Source organism: Trematomus bernacchii, unplaced genomic scaffold, assembly GCF_902827165.1.
Source record: "Trematomus bernacchii unplaced genomic scaffold, fTreBer1.1, whole genome shotgun sequence".
Taxonomy (NCBI): Eukaryota; Metazoa; Chordata; class Actinopteri; order Perciformes; family Nototheniidae; genus Trematomus; species Trematomus bernacchii.
Genome location: NW_022987778.1, coordinates 4,737,980 through 4,763,212, shown reverse-complemented (window position 1 = coordinate 4,763,212; position 25,233 = coordinate 4,737,980). Strand labels below are relative to the sequence as shown.

The 25,233-nt window shown below is 39.3% G+C and overlaps 2 protein-coding genes across 5 annotated transcripts; both read right to left on the bottom strand.

The window, feature by feature from the left end:
- Positions 1 to 68: 68 nt before the first annotated feature.
- On the bottom strand, positions 69 to 5,921 carry LOC117497321 (conglutinin-like). 4 transcript variants are annotated; one of them, XM_034149289.1, is made up of 5 exons: positions 5,814 to 5,920; positions 2,061 to 2,313; positions 1,547 to 1,612; positions 905 to 961; positions 69 to 459 (listed from the first exon to the last, which is right to left on the bottom strand). In XM_034149289.1, the coding sequence occupies exons 2-5, from the start codon at positions 2,290 to 2,292 to the stop codon at positions 86 to 88; spliced, it is 729 nt and encodes a 242-aa protein (XP_034005180.1). In that variant the 5' UTR covers positions 2,293 to 2,313; positions 5,814 to 5,920; the 3' UTR covers positions 69 to 85. The 4 variants fall into 4 exon arrangements, with proteins under 4 accessions (XP_034005180.1, XP_034005179.1, XP_034005182.1 ...); XM_034149288.1 differs by lacking the exon at positions 5,814 to 5,920 and adding an exon at positions 2,596 to 2,707; XM_034149290.1 differs by lacking the exons at positions 69 to 459; positions 905 to 961; positions 1,547 to 1,612; positions 2,061 to 2,313 and adding exons at positions 3,371 to 4,027; positions 4,335 to 4,391; positions 4,978 to 5,043; positions 5,488 to 5,725 and having other exon boundaries at positions 5,814 to 5,921.
- An 11,696-nt stretch (positions 5,922 to 17,617) lies between these two features.
- LOC117497240 (dispanin subfamily A member 2b-like) lies at positions 17,618 to 19,055 on the bottom strand. The gene is made up of 2 exons (XM_034149136.1): positions 18,767 to 19,055; positions 17,618 to 17,930 (listed from the first exon to the last, which is right to left on the bottom strand). Exons 1-2 carry the CDS (start codon positions 18,977 to 18,979, stop codon positions 17,784 to 17,786), a joined length of 360 nt encoding a protein of 119 aa, XP_034005027.1. The 5' UTR covers positions 18,980 to 19,055; the 3' UTR covers positions 17,618 to 17,783.
- Between the last annotated feature and the right edge of the window lie 6,178 nt (positions 19,056 to 25,233).

The following is a 25,233-nucleotide window of genomic DNA, read 5'->3' as shown; positions in this document are numbered from 1 at the left end:
TGCTTACACATACCTTTAAGGTGAATATTTAGTTATTTTTGTTGGATATAAGCATGAGCGAATACATATTTTTTTCATTTACATTTTATAACTGACAAATGATGTAACCATTGTTGGTGCATTCAGTGGTCACTTCCCAGAAGCCATTTTCTGTCAACCTTGTGCAGCCGGTACCCTGGATGGATTTGTCTGGCTGCCCATTCCCCCACTTGGTAAAGGTCAGAGGTCGGTTCTTCATATCAGTTTGAAAATTCCCCTTATTGTTGACGTTGATCCAGGCTTCTTTGTAAATGTCCCCAAAGATCTGAGTCAGTATGTTGTTCTCCTCCTCGTTCTGGGGCAAAGCCAGCTCCAAGCCTTGTTGTGTGCAGAACTCGACGGCAGTGGAGAAAAAATCTCTCTCCTTGTAGGACACAAATAATTTCTGACCAACTCTCCGGACAAAGTCGTAGATTATAGCTAAAAAGAGAAGAGCATATTCAGAAAAAAACAAATATAACTGTTTTTACAAACTCAAAATGTTTTTTTGACTCTCAAGTTGCTCTCTGTTCTTTTTCTGACAGTAAAAGCTTTTTACTCTTTTACCTCCTGATTCAGACAAATTACATTCCTCTTAATGTCTGCATTAAAAAAGCTTGAATTTACTCAGTTCTCTTATAATGTTTTATTTCCCCGTATGGTTGGCAGCTTGGTGAACAGGAACCCCAAACAGGACATTTAATTTAGTTAATGCCAAAAAAACAACAATATAGTCTAGTGTTTCCGTGATCTAGTGTTTTTTTTTATTCCACTATGTTCCCTATTTTAGCTCTTTGAGCACAGTAAGGCAGTTGAGTTTTAAAACAGCTAACGTCAGACACTTTCCAAAAAGCCCAGCATATGGTGTTTCAAAGAGGGTACTTACCCAGCTCGAACTTCGAAAATACCACTGTTAAGGTTGTGTAGTCCTTGCTTCCACAATCTGGATTAAACACAATACATTCAATTACTAAATTGTAAATACTTTGGAGCTCACATGTGATTATATCAGGGCTGCTCGATTTGGAAAAAATAACTATTTGAGATAATTTTGACTGATCAATTGCGATATGATTGGCGATATAAAAGGAAATTACAATATAACATTATAATTAGCAAAAAATGCTTTATGAACATGTTTTGCTATTGCAAAATATTGTGCCAACTACTATTTGGATATTGCACTAGTCCATATTGCGAATTTAATAAAAAAGAAGATTTGTTTTGCAATCCAAGTCCCTTCACATCCAAGGCTCATAATTCAGTTCATCTTCAGTTCTTTTCATTATTAACATCACAATAACTCAGTAATGTTGTTACGTCTGCTGTTTGTAAATCAAATATTGCAACCATCTTAAGTTGAAATTGTGCAGGACAATGAAAACAGTCAAATGTGCACATGTTGTAGTATAGCGTTGAACACTCTATTGTAAATGACAAAAAGCCATTTTGTTTAGCTAAGCAAAGCCTATGAAAAATTGTTACAACTATAATGAGTTTGTTATATATATATTGTAAAATATCTTACCCTGGCAAACTCCAGGTCCTCCAGTTAGTCCACGTGGTCCAGGATCTCCTTCAGGACCCAAACTTCCTGTAGAGCGAGAACAAAATACCTGAATTCTCCTTCTCAGGGAATGCTCAATGTTTCTTATTAGTTAATTAATAATCAATACATTATGAAGTGTTTAATTCAACATCTTGACACGAGAGGCATAACAGTGAGAATTTAGGGGACACCTTAATGGGTCAGGAGTTAGGGGGAAGCAAGCTCAATTTTGATCAAAGGCATTACAACCATTCAAGCACAATAGATGTAACAGTAGGCCTTAAAGAGGACATGTTGTGATACATTTAAGGTTCACATTTGTATGTTGTGCTTCTACTCGCACACGTTTACATGCTTTAATGTTCAAAAAGGTCTTTATTGTTCTCGTACTGCCCGTGGCAATGTGCCAGAATTCAGACAAAAAGGATGGTCTTAGTTTGGTCAGAAATAAAACTCTTCAGAACACTACTCTGCTGAAATTGAAAATACCCACCTTTTTGACCAAGAGGACCAGCACCAGGTTCCCCAGTTGTCCCAGGGACACCAGGTGGTCCACGTGGTCCACGTGGACCACCAGCTAGCCCATCAAGACCATTTGGCCCATCAAGACCAGCTGGCCCATCAAGACCAGGTGGCCCAGGTTCCAGACAAAGACATGTCTGCCCATTAATAATACTGCTGCCAATAAAATTCAACAGGCAGACAACGCAGAATAGGGGCCACATCTTGATCTTCTCACTGTAGAACTGAAATGTATATTAAATATAGTTGAGATTTTTCTATTATAGAGCTTCACTAGAAATATGTGTATCATATTTTAGAACCAATAGTTCGTAGCTGGATGTAAATTGGTATTTTCCATGCACTCATAGATGTGGGTTCTGGAAATATTCCAAACAGAGGTATACTACCATCTAAATTAATACAAAACTACAGGCTAAATGTAATTAGCGAAACATGAAAAGTTGTTTAAAAGGACTTAATAACATAATCAAGTATTAAATAGTGATAAGCAGAGAAGAACTCACCGTATAAATGAAAGTGATCTGCTGTGTGCTGCTTCCTCTCTACTTCCAAAGAAAAATGTTTCATGTATGAGTGATCTGGTCAACAGATGCAAAGTTTGGGATTTTTCTTAGAATAGAGGAAGTTTATCAGTCCAAGATCCTCCCTCTTTTTTTAACCCAATAATGATAGTGTAGTAATAAGATATATAACTTAACTTTGTTTCAATGAGATAACATAAGAATTGTATTGACTTTGCACCCTGAGCTGTGATTTTAGGTGGCCATGTTGCATTAAAAGACTGAACTACACATATTTAAAGGTTGGTGACTGGATCTTTGCTATCTCAGTGACAAAATCAGTCCACAGCCAATGAGTGGGTGGGTCGAGGCTGCAAAAAACTCAGGATCAGCTTGTCAGTCCCGCTTAGGATTGAGCCATTGTTGTTGCTGTTAGCTTAGAGGGTAACCCCTTCACTTTTATCAGCAGGTGGCATTGAGTAATATTAGAATTTATTTACCGACAAACAAAGTATACATACACTGCAAAGCTACAGTACTAAGGACTTCATTCTCTTTCAATGGACCGCACACTCACTATTGCTAAAACATGCTAAAATATTCAAAAATATGCTTAGGCATGCTGACATCAATGAATGAATGAATGAACCTCACTGCTGTATACTTTTACTGGGGCATATGCTTTAAGAATACATATTTTTGTTTTTATTTACTTGAATGATATTTCATATATTGTTTACTTTCATATAGGAAAACATGTGCGACAGTAATGCTATGATGCTGAAGCAGTTCAACACTTTTAATGAGATTGACATATCACAAGCATGGTTTATGAAACGGTTACACCAGAAAGTAAAACTGTCTAAAAGCAGTTTGTCCTAATCTGAATCATTGAAGCAGTTTACATTTTGATTGATTAGTTCACAGATATTAATATGGGAGAATACAAAAGGCATACTTTTTTGCCAACTTCTTCCATTTCAGACAGTAATATAGTACTTTCTACCAACATAAAACATACAGAAGAAAAGTTAAATTGCAGTGTGACCTTTTTATATCTGACATATGATGTAATTATTCTGAAAGCATTCGGATGTCACCTGCCAGACACCATTTTCTGACAGCATGGTGCAGCCTGTACCCTGGATGGATTTGTCTGGCTGCCCTTCTCCCCATTTGGTAAAGGTCAGAGGTTGGTTCTTCATATCAGTCAGAAAATTCCCCTCAGCTCTGTTATTGTTGACGTTGATCCAGGCTTTTTTTAAATGTACCCCAAACACTTGAGTCAGTTTGCTGTTCTCCTCCTCGCTCAGGGGCAAAGCCAGCTCCAAGCCTTGTTGGGTGCAGAACTCGACGGCAGTGGAGAAAGAGTCTGTCTTCTTGTTGGACACAAAGTATTTCTGACCAACTCTCCGGACAAAGTCAAAGTTTATGACTAAAAAGAGAAGAGCATATGCAGAAAAAACAAATATAACTGATCGAGTGAAACCATTTGTTTTTACAAACTCACCTTTTGTTTTTGACCCAAGGTTCCTCTCTGTTCTTTCTCTCCGATGCCTTGCTCAAAGGCACCACGGCAGGGCCCAGGAGGTGAACCGGGACCTCTCCAAGTAGCAGACCACACTCCTATTTTAGGTCTCTTTGGGGACTTGAACCAGCAGCCCTACGGCTCCCAGTCCAAGCCCCTACTGAGCCACTGCATGAAAAAGCCCAGCATATGGTGTTTCAAAGAGGGTACTTACCCAGCTCGAACTTAGAAAATCTCACTGTTAAGGCTGTGTAGTCCTTGCTTCCACAATCTGGATTAAACACAATACATTCAATTACTAAATTGTAAATACTTTGGAGCTCACATGTGATTATATCAGGGCTGCTCGATTTGGAAAAAAATACGATTTGAGATCATTTTGACTGATCAATTGCGATATGATTGGCAATATTAAAGGAAATTACAATATAACATTATAATTTGCAAAAAAATACTTTATGAACATGTTTTGCTATTGCAAAATATTGTGCCAACTACTATTTGGATATTGCACTAGTCCATATTGCGAATTTAATAAAAAAGAAGATTTGTTTTGCAATCCAAGTCCCTTCACATCCAAGGCTCATAATTCAGTTCATCTTCAGTTCTTTTCATTATTAACATCACAATAACTCAGTAATGTTGTTACGTCTGCTGTTTGTAAATCAAATATTGCAGCCATCTTAAGTTGAAATTGTGCAGGACAATGAAAACAGTCAAATGTGCACATGTTATAGTATAGCGTTGAACACTCTATTGTAAATGACAAAAAGCCATTTTGTTTAGCTAAGCAAAGCCTATGAAAAATTGTTACAACTATAATGAGTTTGTTATATATATATTGTAAAATATCTTACCCTGGCAAACTCCAGGTCCTCCAAGTAGTCCACGTGGTCCAGTATCTCCTTTAGGACCCAAACTTCCTGTAGAGCGAGAACAAAATACCTGAATTCTCCTTCTCAGGGAATGCTCAATGTTTCTTATTAGTTAATTAATAATTAATACATTATGAAGTGAAGTTCAACATCTTGACACGAGAGGCACAACAGTGAGAATTTAGGGGACACCTTAATGGGTCAGGAGTTAGGGGGAAGCAAGCTCAATTTCGATCAAAGGCATTACAACCATTCAAGCACAATAGATGTAACAGTAGGCGTTAAAGAGGACATGTTATGATACTTTCCAGGTCACATTTGTATGTTGTGCTTCTACTCGCACACGTTTACATGCTTTAATGTTCAAAAAGGTCTTTATTTTCTCGTACTGCCCGTGGCAATGTGCCAGAATTCAGACAAAAAGGATGGTCTTAGTTTGGTCAGAAATAAAACTCTTCAGAACACTACTCTGCTGAAATTGAAAATACCCACCTTTTTGACCAGGAAGTCCAGCACCAGGTTCCCCACGTGTCCCAGGTGTCCCAGAGTCACCAGGTGGGCCAGATCCGGAGCTCCCAGGTTTCCCAGGTGTCCCAGGTGTCCCAGGACGACCAGCTGGACCGGGTGGCCCACAACATGCTGTCTGCCCATTAATAATATTGCTGCCAATAAAATTAAGCAGGCAGAAAACGCAGAATAGGGGCCACATCTTGATCTTCTCAGTGTAGAACTGAAACATTATATTAAATGAAAAGTTATTTAAAAGGACTTAATAACACAATCAAGTAATACATAGTGATAAGCAGAGAAGAACTCACCGTATAAATGAGAGTGATCTGCTGTGTGCTGCTTCCTCTCTACTTCCAAAGAAAAATGTTTCATGTATGAGTGATCTGGTCAACAGATGCAAAGTTTGGGATTTTTCTTAGAATAGAGGAAGTTTATCAGTCCAAGATCCTCCCTCTTTTTTTAACCCAATAATGATAGTGTAGTAATAAGATATATAACTTAACTTTGTTTCAATGAGATAACATAAGAATTGCATCGACTTTGCACCCTGATCTGTGATTTTAGGTGGCCATGATGGATTAAAAGACTCAAGTACACATATTTAAAGGTTGGTGACTAGATCTTTGCTATCTCAGTGACAAAATCAGTCCACAGCCAATGAGTGGGTGGGTGGAGGCTGCAAAAAACTCAGGAGCAGCTTGTCAGTCCCGCTTAGGATTGAGCCATTGTTGTTGCTGCTAGCTTAGAGGGTAACCCCTTCACTTTTATCAGCAGGTGGTATTGAGTAATTGTAGAATTTATTAATGGACCACACACTCGCTATTGCTAAAAAACATTTTAAAAGATTCCTCGGCATGCTAAAATCAATGAATGAATGTACTGTTGTGTTTACTGGGGCATATGCTTTAAGAATACATATTTTTGTTTGAATATACTTGAATAATATTTCATACATTGTTTACTTATTATTTTTCATATAGGAAAATATGTGCGAGAGTAATGCTGAAGCTGAAGCAGTTAAACACTTTTAATGATGATTTATGAAATGGTTACACTTGAAAGTAAAACTGTCTGAAAGCAGTTTGTCCCAATCTGAATCATTGAAGCAGTTTACATTTTGATTGATTAGTTCACAGATATGTCAGAATGCGAAAGTAATACTTTTTTCGCTAATTCCTTACATTTCAGACAGTAATATAGTACTTTCTACCAACATAAAACATACAGAAGAAAATTGCAGTTTGACCTTTTTATATCTGACATATGATGTAAGCATTCATGCAGCATTCGCTTGTCACTTGCCAGACACCATTTTCTGACAGCATGGTGCAGCCTGTACCCTGGATGGATTTGTCTGGCTGCCCTTCTCCCCATTTGGTAAAGGTCAGAGGTCGGCTCTTCATATCAGTCTGAAAATTCCCCTCAGCTCTGTTATTGTTGACGTTGATCCAGACTTCTTTGTGAATGTCCTCAAATAACTGAGTCAGTTTGCTGTTCTCCTCCTCGTTCTGGGGCAAAGCCAGCTCCAAGCCTTGTTGTGAGCAGAACTCAACGGCGCTGGAGAAAGAGTCTCTCTTCTTGTAGGACACAAAGTATTTCTGACCAACTCTCCGGACAAAGTCGTAGGATATCGCTGAGGAGAGGAAAATAACTCTCAGAAAATCAGGATTAAATCACTGAGTAAAGACATTTGTTTTCCATAAAGCCCAAATAGTTTTATCATCTTGCCACTGACACGTACAGTATGATTTCCCCTCGTGCCAAGGTGAAATGCATGGTCAACTTCTTTATCAGCATTTCACTTAGTTAAAGTTCCAAATACGATGTTAAAGAAAAACACGTTTGAAATTTTTGTTATTTTCTACCTTGCCTATTCCAAACAAAATATGAACTATAAATATAAAAATACTGTTCTGTCCTCAGCTTAATGAGATGAATGTTACCCAATAGAGCATTTCTTGCTCATTGCTCCTTTCTTGAACACCCTTGCATAGAAGAAGGGCCACATACTTCGAATGTACTGAGGTAAAGGTACAAAGTTAACACACACAACATCTGTGAATTCTTGCAAAGCAGAGATGTAATAATCATGATCCACACTCACTCACAACATCGTAGTCCTTGAATAGGAAACTTACCCAAGTCTAACTTAGCAATGCTCTTCTTTAACGTGCCACTGTCCTCGATAAGGGAACCAATGTTTTCTGGATAAAGAGGAATCATTTCAGTTGCCAAAGTTGCAATACATTTGTGCTAAATGATGTGCAAAAGAAAGTCTTATTGTTTCCTTTACCTTTACAATACTGTACACCTTACAATATAATGCAAACCAGTTTACAATCCACTGCAATAAATACAAGCACTATGAATAAATACCTTTAATTCAAGTTATATTGATTCACATCTGTGCTTATTTAAAGGGGTTTTGTGTTCAAATGTGTAGTTTACATCTGATTTTAGATAATGATGACTTGTGAAACTTGATGATAACTAATTTATGAATAATTATTTCTGCCCTAACCCTTCCTTTGTAATTATAATAAAGATCTTAATCTTTTTACAGTTTTATAGACCTCAAAATCCAAGGGGCAAACATAACGGACACATGACATCTAGTTTCCATTTGGACTTGGGTTTGGATTTATCTCTCTCCAACATACTGTATTAATTCAGAGAAAAGTAAGATCAAGCTTTTAAATGCCCTAAACTGAGAGTAAAACAAAAAGGTGTCCAAATCTAACGTCCATTTCCTTGTGCATAAACTGAACAAGTTCTTACAAAAAAATATTTCTAAAAAAGTTGAACTACCTGCATGCTGAATTGTTATTGTTTACTTTTAAAACGTACTTACATTTTTCTGTTAATATATTCTCTTAAAAAGAAAGAAATCACAGTTTTCACACATACCAACGCTCCCAGTTGCTCCAGGTGCTCCACGCATTCCAGGAAATCCAGGTGGTCCAGGAAATCCACGTCCTCCAGGAAATCCACTAATCCCTGTATCCCCTGAACAGCAGATACAAATAAATTAAACAAGACCAAAAAGCCCAAGTCACACTAAACAAAAAAAGTGTTAGATCGATGACATAAACATTTAAAAATCAGCTGCAACCTGAAGTGAAATGATTCATCTTTCAGGTGGAACATGTTTTAATAGCACAGCATTTCTGTTGTTTTGTTATGTTTACAAATGTTACATTATGATCTAAGGTGCTCTTCTGAGCTAACTTGGCTGGCACAGAGCATCGGGTGTCATGGTATACAAGGAAGACCTGGTGTAGGAAGGGTGACATGCAACTGTCTATCTTTACAACCCTTGCTAGGATTAATTTTGTTCTAATTTCTTACATAAGAAAAAAAAAAAGCACTTGCAATTTAGCTTTGAGCTGTGTATTTTGGAGTGTTGCACTCCTGTTGACATCTGTTCAGCCGGTATTGTTTATTACTTTGTCAAATAGTTTTGTTGTCATCGTGGAATAATATGGTCATGGAGACAATTACTGTAGTGTGAACCACCATAGAAGCGGTTTTTCCTGGTGATCATATATGTCCATCTGTTTTCCGTGGACAGATTTAATCACCTTGATAGGCCTAAAACTTTTCAAGATGCAGCTGCGAAAACTTGTATGTAATTGAGATCAAAATAAAGGTCAAGTTGAAAAAGAGTGTAGTCCAAACAGGGCACTGGAACTAGGGGGTAGCAAGTTGGGAAGCCTCTGGGTCAGGAGCAGAGGTGGGAAGTAGTGGAGTACAAATACTTCGTTACAAGTACATTTTTCTGATATCAGTACTTTACTCCACTACTTACCGTTTTCTGACAGCATGGTGCAGCCTGTACCCTGGATGGATTCTTCTGGCTGCCCTTCCCCCCATTTGGTGAATATCAGAGGTCTGTTTTTCACATCAACTATAAAATTCCCCTCCGCTTTGTTATTCTTCTCGTTGAGCCAAGCAGTTTTGAAATCCCCAAACACTTGAGTCAGTATGTCGTTCTGGGGCAAAGCCAGCTCCAACCCTTGTTGTGATCAGAACTCGACGGCGCTGGAGAAAGAGTCTCTCTTCTTGTAGGACACAAAGAATTTCTGACCAACTCTCCGGACAAAGTCAAAGTTTATGACTGAAAATACAGAGAAAACATTACTTAAACATGAATGATGTTTGCCATTGGGATCAAAATAATATGAAATAAAGTATTGGAAATGTAGTGGTGTATAGGTGTGTGTGTGTGTGGGGGGGGTTACCTTGGTTGTTTATTGGCTAATGGTTACACAAGCCAAACAATCGCTCATTTTCAGACAGGTTTTTATATGGACAACATTTTTTTCCTGAAACTTTCAGAATCTCTTTACACAGAGGGGATTCTATTTTTATCTATTCTTTTTTTTTTTAGGTGACCTTTAAGAACTTGCAAAAGGCTTGCAGGATATAATACTTCCTCGCGACTTCCAAAGAACTGTGATCGAGATCATGGTTAGAGGGCTTGTGTAAGAAATGTAGTCCAGCGTAAACAAGTGACGTTGTTGTTTATGTTGGTGATGTCATTTCGTATAGCACAGTGTTGGATGATTTGAACATTTCCAGAGAATATCAGGGAATTCTCAATATTGTTTCTATGTAAAGCATGGTCAGTGTGCATTTCTAATGTTTGAAATATTTCTGTCAGTGTCAATAGTTAGAAGTACGTCTTAGGACTGTTAATTTTTGTACTGCTTTTCCTTATAGTTGGCGAATGTCATTTTACCAATACTTTACACTTTCTACTTCACATTTTATCACATAAATTGGCCACCAAACCAGTTTAATAAGTTGGCCTGGAGTCTTGAATGATTGAAATGAGACTCTTTCATTGCAGTACACTTTATTGTGAGGTACTGCTTAAAGGATTTGTTGTTGTTGTTACTTAACATATATCATACATTTTTATAAATGTATGCCAGTACTTATAGTACAAATTATTTTTCATATAGATGGTAATGGTGCAATGATATGTTCCGTTGGTAGGGACTAATATCTTGGATAACGTTTTGGGGAGGTAAAGTAAATATTTATCAGTTTAATGGTTTCTAATCTGGGATTCAAGACGTATTTCTGACAAATGATGTAGGCACTTGAGGAGCATTCATGTGTCACTCTCCAGACACCGTTTTCTGACAGCATGGTGCAGCCTGTACCCTGGATGGATTCTTCTGGCTGCCCTTCCCCCCATTTGGTGAATATCAGAGGTCTGTTTTTAGGATCTTTGTTATTGTTCACATTGAGCCAGGCAGTTTTGAAATATTCCCCAAACACTTGAGTCAGTATGCTGTTCTCCTCCTCGTTCTGGGGCAAAGCCAGCTCCAAGCCTGGTTGTGATCAGAACTCGACGGCACTGGAGAATGAGCCTCTCTTCTTGTAGGACAGAAAGTATTTTTGACCAACTCTTCAGACAAAGTCAAAGTTTATGACTGAAAATACAGAGATGCAATATGTTGCAACAAAATGCAACATAGCAAAAACTACATTCAGGATACTATGACATGACTTTTTTTACTATCTCAAAACATTGGTTACTTAACTATGATCTTTTTCATTATTTGTTATGGCATACTATACTATGACTCTTAAAGGTCTCCTATTATACTGTTTTTCATCAATATATTATAGGTCTCAGATATATACAAAACATGTCTCTGAAGTGTTTGGCTCGAAATACCAAACAGATCATTGCAGCATCCCATAAGAACACAATGGTGCTCTAGGAGGAGATTCAGGTATTACATACTATAGATGCAAAGTAGTCTCTGTCCTTTAAATATAATTTAGACCAGTATAAAAAGGTGCGAAAATGTCCAACCCATTTATCCAGAACTTTTAAAGAGGCCCTTTTATCCTATTTTACACCTTTAAGCTGACTATAGCCAAAAGGAGTCATCAGGCAGAGGACGAAGAGTAAGAGAAACATCCTCATCTTCAGAAAAATAATAATCATTTCGTATTGTTAAAGTTAATTAGATCAACAGAGATTTCATCATCTTCTTATAATTGAACATTATTTAAACCTTCCTGATATTTGTTTTTGGGATCAAAACGATTTTTAAGCAAAATCTGTTTTACTTCTAAAAGATTTTCTAAGTCGTGTTGGAAATACAGTTTAAAATGTTCTCATAAAATAAGAATGATTACTTTTAACAATGTAGTTCCCAGTTCTAACCCTAACCCTAGCTTAAAGGGCCCATGTCATGCTTTTCTGGTTATTTCCAGTCCCCTTGTGTGTTAAGGCCAGGACACACCAGTCCGATTTTGGGAGTCAGAGGCCGTTAGAGGCAGTCGGGCATTCGCGGCGCCCTACTCAGGTTTATGTGTCCCGCACCGTCGTCTCTTTACGGCACCTTTTCACGGCACCTTTTCACACCTCCGGACGCCACCCGAGAGGCGTCGGGAAAGTCATGTAAATTTTGCAAGAAGTGGCCATTATTCAGATAGTGTTTCTGTCTGCCCCTCTATTCTTTCTCCCATTATCCTCCACAATCTGCCTAGAAGTATTTTAACGTTGTAGCTGTTCAAGATGGTCATTTTAAAATGTGTTAAAAATATACTGTTAGTAGTTAAACCAATAATAATGTGCGGCTGCTACTGGCAGTTATGTAGGCACATTTCTTTTTTTAAATTATCGCTGTGTGATTAAAAGAATAAACACAAATAGCAGGATAGGCAATACAAAACTTTATTTCGTACCTTGATACTACAGCATTAGACATATTTGGCAAACTCTTTTTTTTATTGTATTACACACTATTTTTATCGTATTGTAGTCGATTGTTGACATTGTACAGTTCTATAGACATATTTGCTATATCTTATCCCACTGAAAAGGCACTGCACCGACACCGTTAAAATATTGGCATAGTTCATCCCTGTGCTGCTTGGCTCGAGCTGGATTATTGGTGGTGTGTGGGGTGGCCTGCCGTAGTTCAGGGTCTTGTCTCCATCTTCCTGGGACAGTGCCATGATCGGGTCCTTCCTGGTCAACAACTCCCGCCATGTATGCGCTACAGTTCTCTGTGCGCAGGAAGTTGTGCAGACCACAGCAAGCCAAAACAATGGCCTCCACTTTGGCAGTGTCTTGAATGTTTATGGTGGTGAGAAAGACCCGAAAACGGTTGGCTAGGATGCCAAAGGCATTTTCTACCACCCTCCGAGCCCGCGACAGCCTGTAGTTGAAGATGCGTTGCTCTACAGCTAGCCTGCGGTTCGGATAGGGCTTCATCAGGTGCTCCTTCAGGGGAAATGCCTCATCTGCCACAATGGAGTAACAAATCGCCTGGCCAGACGCTGTGTTTGTTAGTTTATATCACTCAGTCTGTTCTTCTTCTCTTGGTGTATAAAAGGCAGTCTGTCTTCCGGTTGTTGCCTCTTTTGAATGACGAATACACACTACCGCTGCCTGCTGGTAAGGACAGTTATTGCCACTCGTCGACTGAAGTATTTGCGGTGTGTTCGTAGGTGGGTGGCGTAGCGGGCGATGTAGCCGACGCAGCCGACGCAGGCGACGAAGCTGACGTAAAAGTCGGGACGCCTTCGGTACGCGTTCTTTGGTCTCAGGTGGGTGTGTAGCGGCCTTTAGAGTCAAAAACCCTCAAAGTACACCCTGTAGCGAGTAAAACTCTAACACAGTCTATGCTGCCCCAAAACGCCTCGTTGGAGATTTCTCATTTTCCATTGTTTACTTCCTGGGTTCTGTGACGTGTGAATAACCAGAGGCCATACCCTCTGCCATGCATTTCACGAAACAAAGCTTCACAAACCTTTCAACGATTCATGCCGGATATGTACAGCGTAGGGCACTGAAGAACGATGCTGTTCCTACTTTGTTTGGACCAGCAGGAGATTCGGGTACACAACCTGTAAGTATTCATTGTTGTTTGTGTATTTATGATGTTTAAAACAAACAAGGTATCTACCACGACTGTTTAAATGGATAAACGTTTTTCGGGCTGCTAAGTTGGGATTGCGGAGAAATGCTCTCCGCAGACCCATTCTCACAGCGTTATAAACCTTTTTCTTACTCAATATCAAGCCACACTTATTGTTTTTACTTCGGCTGTGAGTGTTTGTGTGTGCTCAGGATGAGTTTCGCTGTGTCTCGCTGTATCGCCGACCCGGAAGCCTGTCCGCTCCTCACAGCAGATCGCAGCAACGAGCCTCGCAACTTCCCGACCAATCAGAGCACACTGTGCTCACAGGGAGGGGGGGGGCAGGAGCTCCAACAAGCCGTTTAGGACAGAGAGTGAATACCGGTGAATACACATACTTTACAGAGATGCTGTATGAGAAACCAATGTGAGTTTGGAAAATTGCACAATTTAAATCTATTCTAGTAGACCTCAACAATGGAATTATGATCAGTAGAAATGGCCATGACATGGGCCTTTTAACAAACTTAAATAAAACTGATTTTCAATGCAATATATTCTGATAAGTGACATATTACATTAGTACAGCGCCAATCACGCAGTTATGTAATGTAAAAGGTATTAATAACACAGAATTGAGCACCAAATAGTAATAAACACAAAGGAACTCACTGGATAAACGTGTAGTGATCTACATGAAGTGCAACTTCCAAAGAAATGTGATCAAGATCATGGTTCGAGGGCTTGTATAAGAAATTCAGTCCAGCGTAAACAACAGACGTTGTTTATGTTGGTGATGTCATTTGGTATAAGCGGCTAAGAAAAGGAAAAAACTCAGTCCAAAAGCTTCAACTAGCAATTCTGTGACAGCTTAGTGTGAATGTATTTTCTGTAGTTTCATTAAATCACCCACATATTTTGTTCATATGACCTTACAAATATGTTTATCTACTTGACAGTGCTTTGACTGCTTGAAAAAAACAAACAGAAGAATTAATGCTCCTCTCTTTGGGTAAGGAAATATGAATGATGCTTTATTTATGAGGCTCGGTCAGAAAGACAATATAAACCTGTTCACCTTAAGTATTGAGGCATACACATGTAGCATGAATTGCTTGTAGCTACTTTTCAAATGAATACTGAAATATGTATTGATAAATCATAGCTCAAAATGATAAACACATTCATTTGTATAAAATGTAGGGGACTACACTTCAATTATCAGGAATTAATACCTAAATATGTACAATGTGGTTGTGTCATAAAGACTTTGAAAAAAAAGGGAACATCAATGTTGATGCTGGGAGCTAATTTGTTACTCACTGTGTGGTCGTGGAAGAAACTGGTCAGCACATTTCACTGTGTCTGAAACATAAATCTTCTCAAATCTCTTTTATGATGTGATCAACGTGATGTTGTGTGTATAAAAACTCTGGTTTATTGTTGTCCTTAAACAGACCCCACTAATCAGAAGCGGTATTCGGTCTCACACGGGGCACCAGTATCATGATTTGCTTGTAGCAGATAATAATAACTAAAACCAAAATATGTATTTATAATTGACAACTCAAAACTAATCAAGTAATCAACTTTTAAACCGGCTGAGGTGGATCTGAGGGACCGGGGGGGGGTTGGTAGAGGATGAGGAGGTCAGTGAGGTAGGGGGGGGGGGGCAGATGGTTGAGGGCTTTGTAAGTGAGGACCAGGAGTTTGTAGTGGATGCGGTGAGAAACGGGAAGCCAGTGGAGTTCTTTGAGGACCGGGGTGATGGGATGCCATGATTTGGTGTGGGTGAGGAGTCTGGCGGCTGCGTTCTGAACACGCTGGAGTCTATTGAGGGATGTAGTGCTGATGGCGTAGCGGAGTGAATTACAATAGTCAAGGCGGGAGGAGATGAAGGCGTGAATGAGTCGCTCAGCTGCAGGGTGGGTGAGAAAGGGACGGAGTTTGGCAATATTGCAGAGGTGGAAAAATTAGATTTTAACAACTTGGCGGATGTGGGGCTCGAGGGAGAGGGTGGGGTCAAATATTACTCCAAGGTTGCGTGCCTGGGTGGATGGGGAAAACATCGATGGTGAGTGTCAGGTTGGGGGTTTTGCTGAGGGTGGATTTGGAGCCGATGAGGAGGAGTTCAGTTTTATTGCTGATGAGTTTGAGGAAGTTGTGTGCCATCCAGGTTTTTATTGCAGTCAGACTGGAGTCGATGTGGGTGAGGGGGGGAGTTGTGGGGGGATTTGGTGCTGAGGTAAATCTGGGTGTCGTCGGTGTAACAGTGAAAGTCAAGGTTGTAATGGCGGAGAATCTGACCAAGGGGGAGGATGTAGATGATGAAGAGGAGGGGGCCGAGTACTGAACCTTGGGGAACACCTTGGGTGACTGAAGCTGTGGCAGAGGACTGGTTGTTGAGGGAGATGAAGTGGGATCTGTCGGAGAGGTAGAACTGGAGCCACCTGAGTGCAGTACCTTTGAGGATTCTTTCTGCACCACCATTTTTAACAACAGTATTTGATATATTTGTCCTTCTTGTTCAGTACTACCACCGTGGTCGCGGTCATATACATGAGTCTTAACTCCACTGCTGTCAATTTATTTCATGAAAGTATGAATATCAAAATCATCATTGTATTCTAAAGTAATTCGAGCTGTCTTTTACATGTTGCATGGTAACAGTCAGCATCTACCTGACAGCAATACATTACAACAAAAATGAGCACTGAAGAAAATTAAATATATCAGAATTTTAAAAGGAGGACATTTGTGAAGTGTTCCAATATCATTAGAGCTCACTTACCCTTAATGAAATGTACTAAATGTCTTTAAATGGTTGAGTCTGATGGTCAATGTGTTAGAGTTGGCAGCCCTGCAAAAACATATTTCCCATACAAAGTTATTCTGAGCACTTCATGCAGTGTTAATACAATGCATGGAGTGCTGAGCATTATGGCGCAGTTCCACTACAGCGCGGAGCTCGCTTTAAGCGTGCCGTGTCGTGCCGTACCCGTTTTTGGTTGCGCTTCCACTAGGCCTAGTAACGGCCCGGCCCGGCCCGGGGCCACTTTTTCACCTCTTTTCTGGCCCGACAAAATTGTGGTTCTATCGGGGCCAACAAACAGGGCTGAGTCGGGCTGAGTATGCTAAACTAGAGAGAGGAGCGCTGGCAAGAGGGCTCCAACTACAACAAGATGGACATATTTGACCGTGATTTAATTGTAATACACGTTTCAAAATGATGCCGAAGTAACAACATACTGATACCGGTTAGTAAAAACCATGAATTAATGCTTTGTCAAGTCTGCAGACAGACGGCAGGCGAAAAACCTTTTAAAATTCGTGTTTTTCTAGATGGAGATTGGCTAAGCTAACGCAGTATATGCCCCGACCGTCCACACTCACAACAACGGCCTATACAGACATAAATAAAGCAGCGACTGTATTCACCATGACACAGGCAGTCTGTGGTGTGTACTTGTTTAACTTTTGTCGAGTTTCTGAACATATATAAGGAGCTGTGAGCTCTGAGTGCTAACAGCTAACGGCTGTGTTGTGTTTTCTGGAGTTCTCATTGAAGATGACGTCACGGCTCCGCCTACACTGCGTTACTATAGTAACTACCCCAGTTCCTAAACTGTAATGGAAGCGCAGCATGAAGTGAGTCGGCCCTGTTAAGGCCCAACGCGGCCAAGCCGTACCGAGCCGTACCGAGCGTGGCCGAGGCCGACCGTGTAGTGGAAATGCGGCATTAGATGCAGTACCATCTTTCATTAAATACTGTTACCTACCTATATCTTGTGCAGTGGTCTTTGGTATGCCAGTACTCTTTTTCTTGTATACACACATCAATTTGATCATTTCATGTTCATACAGACGACGGAGACTCTATTGTGTTTTGGCGCTGTCTATAACACTGGGTCAAGTGTTGTTGTTTTTTTTGTTTTTTTCAATAAACCTGGAAAAGTCTGATTTAAAATAAGAGTTTTTTTAGATAGCAGAACAGTTACAGTAGAAACAGTTACAGACAATAACATTTCAATAGTACACCAAAAATAGTAGAATTAGGAAATAGTAGCATACACTCTGTTCCCTTTTCTTCTTTGGGTGGGGTTCTTTATTTTGAAAAAAAAACTATTTTACAGTTTAGCACAAAATGAAACTGTTGCAGACAGGGTATTTCGTTTATTAACAACGTCTTGCAAGAATGTCAAACTTTACTACAAATTGTCGTTATGGAAACATACAGGAGTTCCATTTAAGACTTATGTAACAAAAACAGAACGTTTTGATTGAAGATATAAGTAAAAGGTTCAAAGCAGGAGCCATAACCGCAAAGCAGATAAAGAGAAGTATCACCCAGCCACTGCTGCAGAAAACTCTCACACAATTTAACCTCTATACTTGTAATACAGTGATGACTATAATAAGGGAAATAAGGATCATGATGGAAACCAGGACTGTGGCCAAGATGTTGAGGCAGCGAGCGGTGGAGCCGTAGTGTCGGGCTCCTTCCATATCTCCAACCACCTTCCGGTCTCTGGCCTGAAAGGACCAAAAGCACATTGATTTCAAATTGGATTCTTAGCTTTACTTAAAGGTGGGGTAGGTAATTTTGGAGAAACCAGCTCGAGTGTGCTAGAATTTGAAAATACACAGCCGGAGAAAATCTGCCACTTCCTTACAGAGCCCCTTCTCCAACACACACGAACGTGCACATGACCAATGAGTGCACGAGATAAGTTTGTGCACAGATGGAAGGCTGACAGGCAGGTAGGCCATCCAGTTATTTTAGCTGGGCCGGCTAAAATGATTGGTCGTGCTTTTTACAGTACTACGGCTTCCACAGATGAAATTCTTTTATGGATTTTTTGTCAAAGCACTTAAGATATTCATTGCTATCGGGATGGTAAGAGCATTCCATGGAATATAACAAAAAGTGTATCTCGAGCCGGTTTCTCAAACTTACCTACCCCACCTTTAACCCCTAAGAGCCTTAAATGTCGAAAATTGGCTCAATCAAATGCTTACGAATGCGACAGGTGTTCTTACTTTTAGTTGACGGAGCATTTTTACTTTACACGACACTATTCAACACTTAATTCTGCTTCACTCTTTAACTAAACAACCGCGGATGTCTTGAAAGACTCTTTCGCTAAAGATTTTGAAGACATCCGCGTTCTTGTGACCAGTGTCCGGTTGTTTAGTTCACTTAAGTGGTCTCGGACTTTGTTTACACCGACCCAAATGAACTGCACCAAGCGGGTAAACGCACCAGGGTTCGATTCAACCGGACTAAACAAGGCTGGTGTGAATGCGACCTTAAACTCTTTTTTTACTATTCTTTGCCATAACAGAATATTTCCCTGAATGAAACTCACCTTGATGGAGAAGATGAGAGCCGCCAGTCCCAGGCAGCAGGGGTTTGAGTAGAAAAAGCAGCAGAGGGACCAGATGATGTGGTCCCTGGGTGGCTCAAGGGGGATGTTCACAGTGATGCATTGATCCCCTGCAGATCCTCCAGGCTGTCCATGAAACCTTTCGAATCTCCCCTGCAATGGGACATTGTCAGATGGGTAGCCTTCAGAATTCATCTCTGTGAAATACAGTTTGAGATGCGGCCAGCAGGAAAGTTGTGCAACGACTCAAATGTCTGTCAGTGTGGCTTTCCTTTTGAAACTTTCTTGGGGTTGGCACACAGGATTTCTATGCCAGCATAATCCAATGAGATAAAAGCATACGTAACACACTGGGATTGGCTGTTGCTGCACAGGGAACCTGTTTGCTTTCTTCCCCATAAGGACCCACCGTGACACAGCGTCACATGACATTTAAATGGAGAGTTCCTTATACAGCTTTAGCCTTGTTTTTATTTCATGAGTGACACAAACTGAACATTCTGGTGAGTCATGGGCCAGGTCATGTGATTTTGTGTTCACATAACAACATGTCCAAGATTGTTTTTTTGTTGCTGAAAGTAAAATGTAAGCCATTTAAGAATTAAAACCCTGCTGAAAAAACCAGCTTCGACCAACTTCGCTGGTCAGGCTGGTTTAGAGGGGTTTTGGACACTTTAGCTGGCCAGGATGGTTTAGCTGGTGCACCAGCTAAACCATCTAAACCAGCTAAACCAGCTAAACCAGCCATCCTGGCCAGCTAAAAAAAACAGCATCGACCAGCATAGTATGCTGGTATGCTGGGCTGGTCACCAGCATCCATCTATCACCAGTTTATGTTTAATAATAGTATTAAATATACCATGCTGGAGGCTTACCAGGATTCCAGGTGACCAGCATACATTGTTTAAATACTGGTATGATTATTTAAACTAGAGAATATAAATATATTACAAAGATTCATTGTGTCATGTATTCTGGTATCAACCAAAATAAAGACATTGTATAGTGTTCATAACAGTATTTTAATTTAATAAATAGCAATAAATAGCTTATAATAAAATACACAGTAACAATACAAATAACAACCAACCTGCAAATCAACCTACACATCAAAATAAATATATTATCTAAAACCGGTGCATTTGATTTAAAATAAAAGTAATAAATACAATTCAATATTTAAATGGTAACAAAAACAGTAACACTATGTATGATAAGAAAAAGGCAACAAAGTTTGTTTTTGTTTTTTCCTTGTTCATGTCCATAATGTTTCCCGTTGTGTAGCGTCCAGCCTTTCCCAATCTGGCCTGCGTTTCTGTCTGTTGAAGCCACTTCTTGAAGCAAACTGAAAAGAAATGTACAGCTATAAGTACACTGTAAAAAGAAAACTTGACATTTACGTTAACATTTGGGCTGCTGTGGTTGCCAGAACCGTTAAAGTATGGTAAAATACATTACAAATTACAGTTGGTTGGCATAGACGTTACAGTCAACAATTGCTTATGGTGAATTACAATGGCAAAAACAAATAGAGCTAGTGCAGCTGTATTATCTGGGAAATAGAAGATCGGATCAGGATTCGGTATTGGCAGACAATCAATATCAAATTAATCGGATCATTATTAGCATCAGCACTTGATCACCTTTGTCGACTTGCAGCCTAAATACAAAGATAACTCCACTCCTCTTCTACCACTGCTTACCTCTAATGAGCCTTGGTAGAACCAGTGTCCGAGTCATGGGGTCCAGAACTGACTGAAGACATGTGGAACAGAGTACAGGCATGGTTCGATGTACAGGGAACTGGAACTTTGAACAGGTGTTTTCATCTTTTCTGCCTGAAGATTCACAAGTTCTTGATCAGGTGTTTGATGTGGGCTGGCATGATCCTTTCTGCAGCGATAAATAAAGAAAACAAAGAAAACATTTATAATAGTAATGATGGTAACAACAATAATATTAGTATAACTATTTATATAGCACTTACACAATTGCAAAGTGATTCTCACAACAAAAATAAAGAACAAAACAATACCAACAATAAAAAAACAAATTATTATAGGAATGTTAAGAGACAAAGAAATGCTAAATATTCTGAGAGGCCGACTACAAAAGGTAGACTCAATGGCTCTTGATGACATCAATGAGCAGTCTCAATAGATGCTTATTGTTTTTAATTTTGTGATGTATATTACTATTTTCAATAATATATTGTATATATAAATATATTTGTGATTTTTTTCTACAAAACATCTGACAGTTAATGTAAACTTGGGCTTTTGCAAAGTAAAATGACATGTTTTCTTTGTGTTTTACATGTAAATGGTCTTATATTTCGTGAAGTTTGCTGACGACACGACCATCATCGGCCTGATCACCGACGGCGACAAGACGGCGTACAGAGAGGAGGTCAAAAACCTGACATCTTGGTGTCAGGATAACAACCTCCATCTCAATGTCAGCAAAACCAAGGAGCTGATTGTGGACTACAGGAAGCAGCAGAGAGAGGGACACGCCCCCATCGCCATCAATGGGACTACGGTGGAGAGAGTCAGCAGCTTCAGGTTCCTCGGTGTCCACATCACTGAGGACCTGACATGGACTCATCACTGAGGACCTGACATGGACTCATCACACAAACACCATCACCAAAACAGCTAGACAGCGGCACACATTTGTATTAGTCAATTTATTGAACATGTTAGAAACAAAACAAACAATAATAATAATTCAAGGTTCAAGGTATAAAAAAAATGTATTGTCAAAGTTTCTATCATGTTCAAAAGGGGCTTTGAAGAAGCTTAAAAACTTTTCTGGTCCAACAGATTTGGTTTCTAAATAAGAGTTTTAGTTTAGATAAAGTTGCACAGTATTTCAGCTCGTCATTACAGTTATTCCACAGATGAACACCTTCTGTTGTGATGCAATGAAGTTTGGAATTTGTTCGTATGGGTGGTTTTAAAAAAATGCAGTTTCCTCTCAACATGTGTATGTTTTCTCTCCGTGTGAAAAGTCCCTGGACATTATGAGGTAATTGTTCCGCAGGCTGAGGAAGTTCAACATGGACTCCAGGATACACTGCATCTTCTACAGATGCACCATAGAGAGTATCCTGATTGGCTGCATCACGGCCTGGTACGGCAGTGCAATCATATTCCATTGACTTGCATATAGACTCTTCTTGGACTATTTCTATACTATTTTATTTGTATTTACTTGCACTATTTTATCTGTTTTATTTGTTCTATGTTCTATATATATGTTGCACTGTTGGAGGAGCCTGTGACTTCAGTTTTTCATTGCCATGTCTACACTGAAGCTAATGTACAATGACAATAAAGCCTTGAATCTTGAATCTTGAATTTATGGTATTTTTAAAAATGACAACAGTAATCTTCTGTCTTTAAGCTTTTTTTGATCATTTAAAAAAATATTTAAATAGTTTTTTTAGAGGTGTATGACTCTATTCTAACAATTAATATATGTTAAAAGAAAAAGATTTAATGGAATTATAAAAACATTTCTTGTAAAATTACAGATTCTTTTGGCAAAAAATGTGATAGTTAATGTAAACTAAGGCTTTTAGAAAGTAAAATGACGTTCTTTTCTTTGTGTTTTACTATACGGTACTTTTTTGTCATACAGAAAAAGTCATTTTCTGTATTTTAGCTTTTCTTTATCATTTTTAAAGATAATTATTCTGTTTTCTAGAGGTGTATGACTCTATTCTAACAAATAATATATGTTAAAAGAAAAAGATTTCATGTAAAATACAGTAATAGAGGCTACTTGTGGTAAGGTAAGTTACTTTCTTTTTTACATGTTATCTCCGTATTTTATTTTACAGTTTTTTTCTTTTTTTAACGGACATTTTCTGGCGCCCCCGTCCGTTTTTTTACTCTTTTTCTTCATATTCATACAGATGACGGAAACTATTGTGTTTTGGCGCTGTCTATAACACTGGGTCAAGTTTTTTCGTTTTTTTCAATAAACCTGAAAAAGTCTGATTTAAAATAAGAGTGTTTTAGCTGAGATAGCAAGACAGTTACAGTAGAAACAGTTACAGACAATAACATTTCAATAGTAAACCAAAAATAGTAGAATAAGGAAATAGATACACTCCGTTCCCTTTTCTTCTTTGGGTGGGGTTCTTTATTTTGAAAACACCATCTTTTACAGTTTAGCATAAAATGAAACTGTTGCAGACAGGGTATTTCGTTTATTAACAACGTCTTGCAAGAATGTCAAACTTTACTACAAATTGTCATTATGGAAACATGCAGGAGTTCCATTTAAGACTTTTGTAAAATAAGTAAAAAGTTCAAAGCAGGAGCCATAACCGCAAAGCAGATAAAGAGAAGTATCACCAAGCCACTGCTGCAGAAAACTCTCACACAATTTAACCTCTATAATTGTTATTGAAGCCAGTGTAGCTTTGGGCGGCCTGCTTTGCCAGAACAATTACAGTGATGACTATAATAAGGGAAATAAGGATCATGATGGAAACCAGGACTGTGGCCCAGATGTTGAGGGAGCGAGCGGTGGAGCCGTAGTGTCGGGCTCCTTCCATATCTCCAACCACCTTCCGGTCTCTGGCCTGAAAGGACCAAAAGCACATTGATTTCAAATTGGATTCTTAGCTTTACTTAACCCCTAAGAGCCTTAAATGTCGAAAATTGGCTCAATCAAATGCTTTAGATTCAGGTTTTGCTATATGTTCATGCTTCCAACGGGATAACTTCAAGTTTTGAGCACATATCTAGAATCTTTGAGATTAAGATTCCTTTTCCCCCAGCTGCCCGTCCTCTGAATGATTCTTATCATGGACTAAGTGAGGGATGTTATTTTTCTGTCTGAAATAAACCTTTGTAATCTCTCCTTTGTATGAAATGGGGCGAAGCCTGCGAGATAGTTCAGGCAGTCAACTCGAGCACCAATCATACATTAACACGTGACACACCTCGTCCTTCTTACAACCAACCAAACACATTCTCCTAAACATGCCGCTCTATTTAAGCTGCCAGGTCTTCCTGCCTCTGCCTCGCTAATGCTGCTGCTGCCACTGCTGTGTTCACTTGCTATTGCTACGTTCATGTTCCTGCTGCTGTGTTTCATGTTGCTGCTGCTCGCCTGCCCCACCACCACCCCAGCTTCCACCCCAGCTTCCACCTGTAGGCTCGGGGGATAGTTATCTAATCATCACTTAATGTTCTTTGTAAATCTGTGGAGTGATGAGGCCCGAGCCTAGATGCCAAACTCAAACTATATGCTGCTTCTAATAAACACATTAAGAAACACGTGAGTTGTCTGACTGAACTGTCAGTTGCGATGGCAAGATAATGTTAGGTCGCATTCACACCTAATAGTCCGTTTTCAGGTGCGCACCAGACGACAGTTTGTTACATTGTTTCATTTTTCAGAAGGTTCGGTTTGCGTTCACACGGGCAAAACTCAAACGGACTATACACTTTAAACACAAGTCATGTGCACGGAAATTTCTACCGGAGCCTCCGCCATGGACAACCTGATCTCACCAGAATGCGTGACTCCACCACGACTCCTTAACACTGCATTGCGTGGTGGAGTCACGAACTTTGTTACATTTACGTGTCTGCACCACGCAAACAACGCCAATGTAAAGTGAATGAGGCTCCTTTGTCGTGGTGCACACACGCATTTCTACAACGTCCAGCAGTGAGCTTTTATTCTATAAAACGTTTTTAAAATCTACTGTATAGCTTGTAGTAACTCACAGGAGGCTTCTTTTATTTTATTTGTATTCATAATAATTTTTATTTTTCGTCAGAATGTATTATGGTGCATTATTCACCAATGTTTGTTCTCAAAAAACAATGTATTGTAAGTAATACAACTGTGATTTTTATTAAATTAGTTCGTTTTTAAGGAAGGCCAGAGCTTCAGCTGTGTCAAAGAGATTGTTCCCTTTAGTTAACGTTATTTAAAAGATAATTATATTCCTATTTGATTAAGTACCCTTTATTGTATTACGGACCCAAAGAGCTGAGCGTCCATTCCCATTGGATAACAGAGCATTTTACACCCGGAAGTAAGTATTCTCCTTACTGTCCATTGATTTTATTTACAGTGATATCTGCACTACTCATCAACTCAAAAACACCAGATTATCCTTGTTAATTACACAACATTGATTGGTTTAAATTGTGTACAATGCTTTTGTATTTTCCCCTTTCGATTCGGAGAAACAAATATGTTTTCGGAGTGTGTGGATGGTAGAAGACACTACACTACCCAGAATCCTCAGCTATTGTTCCGCTTTGCCTCAAGCTCTGTGATTGGTTGACCTCCAACTGCATTCCAATGAAAAAAAACGTTTCGTCAAAGATCAAATCATACTTTATTCAGCAGTGCTTGCTTTACTCTTTGAAAGTCATCACATGAATGCATTGTAATGAATGGTTTGGCTGCAT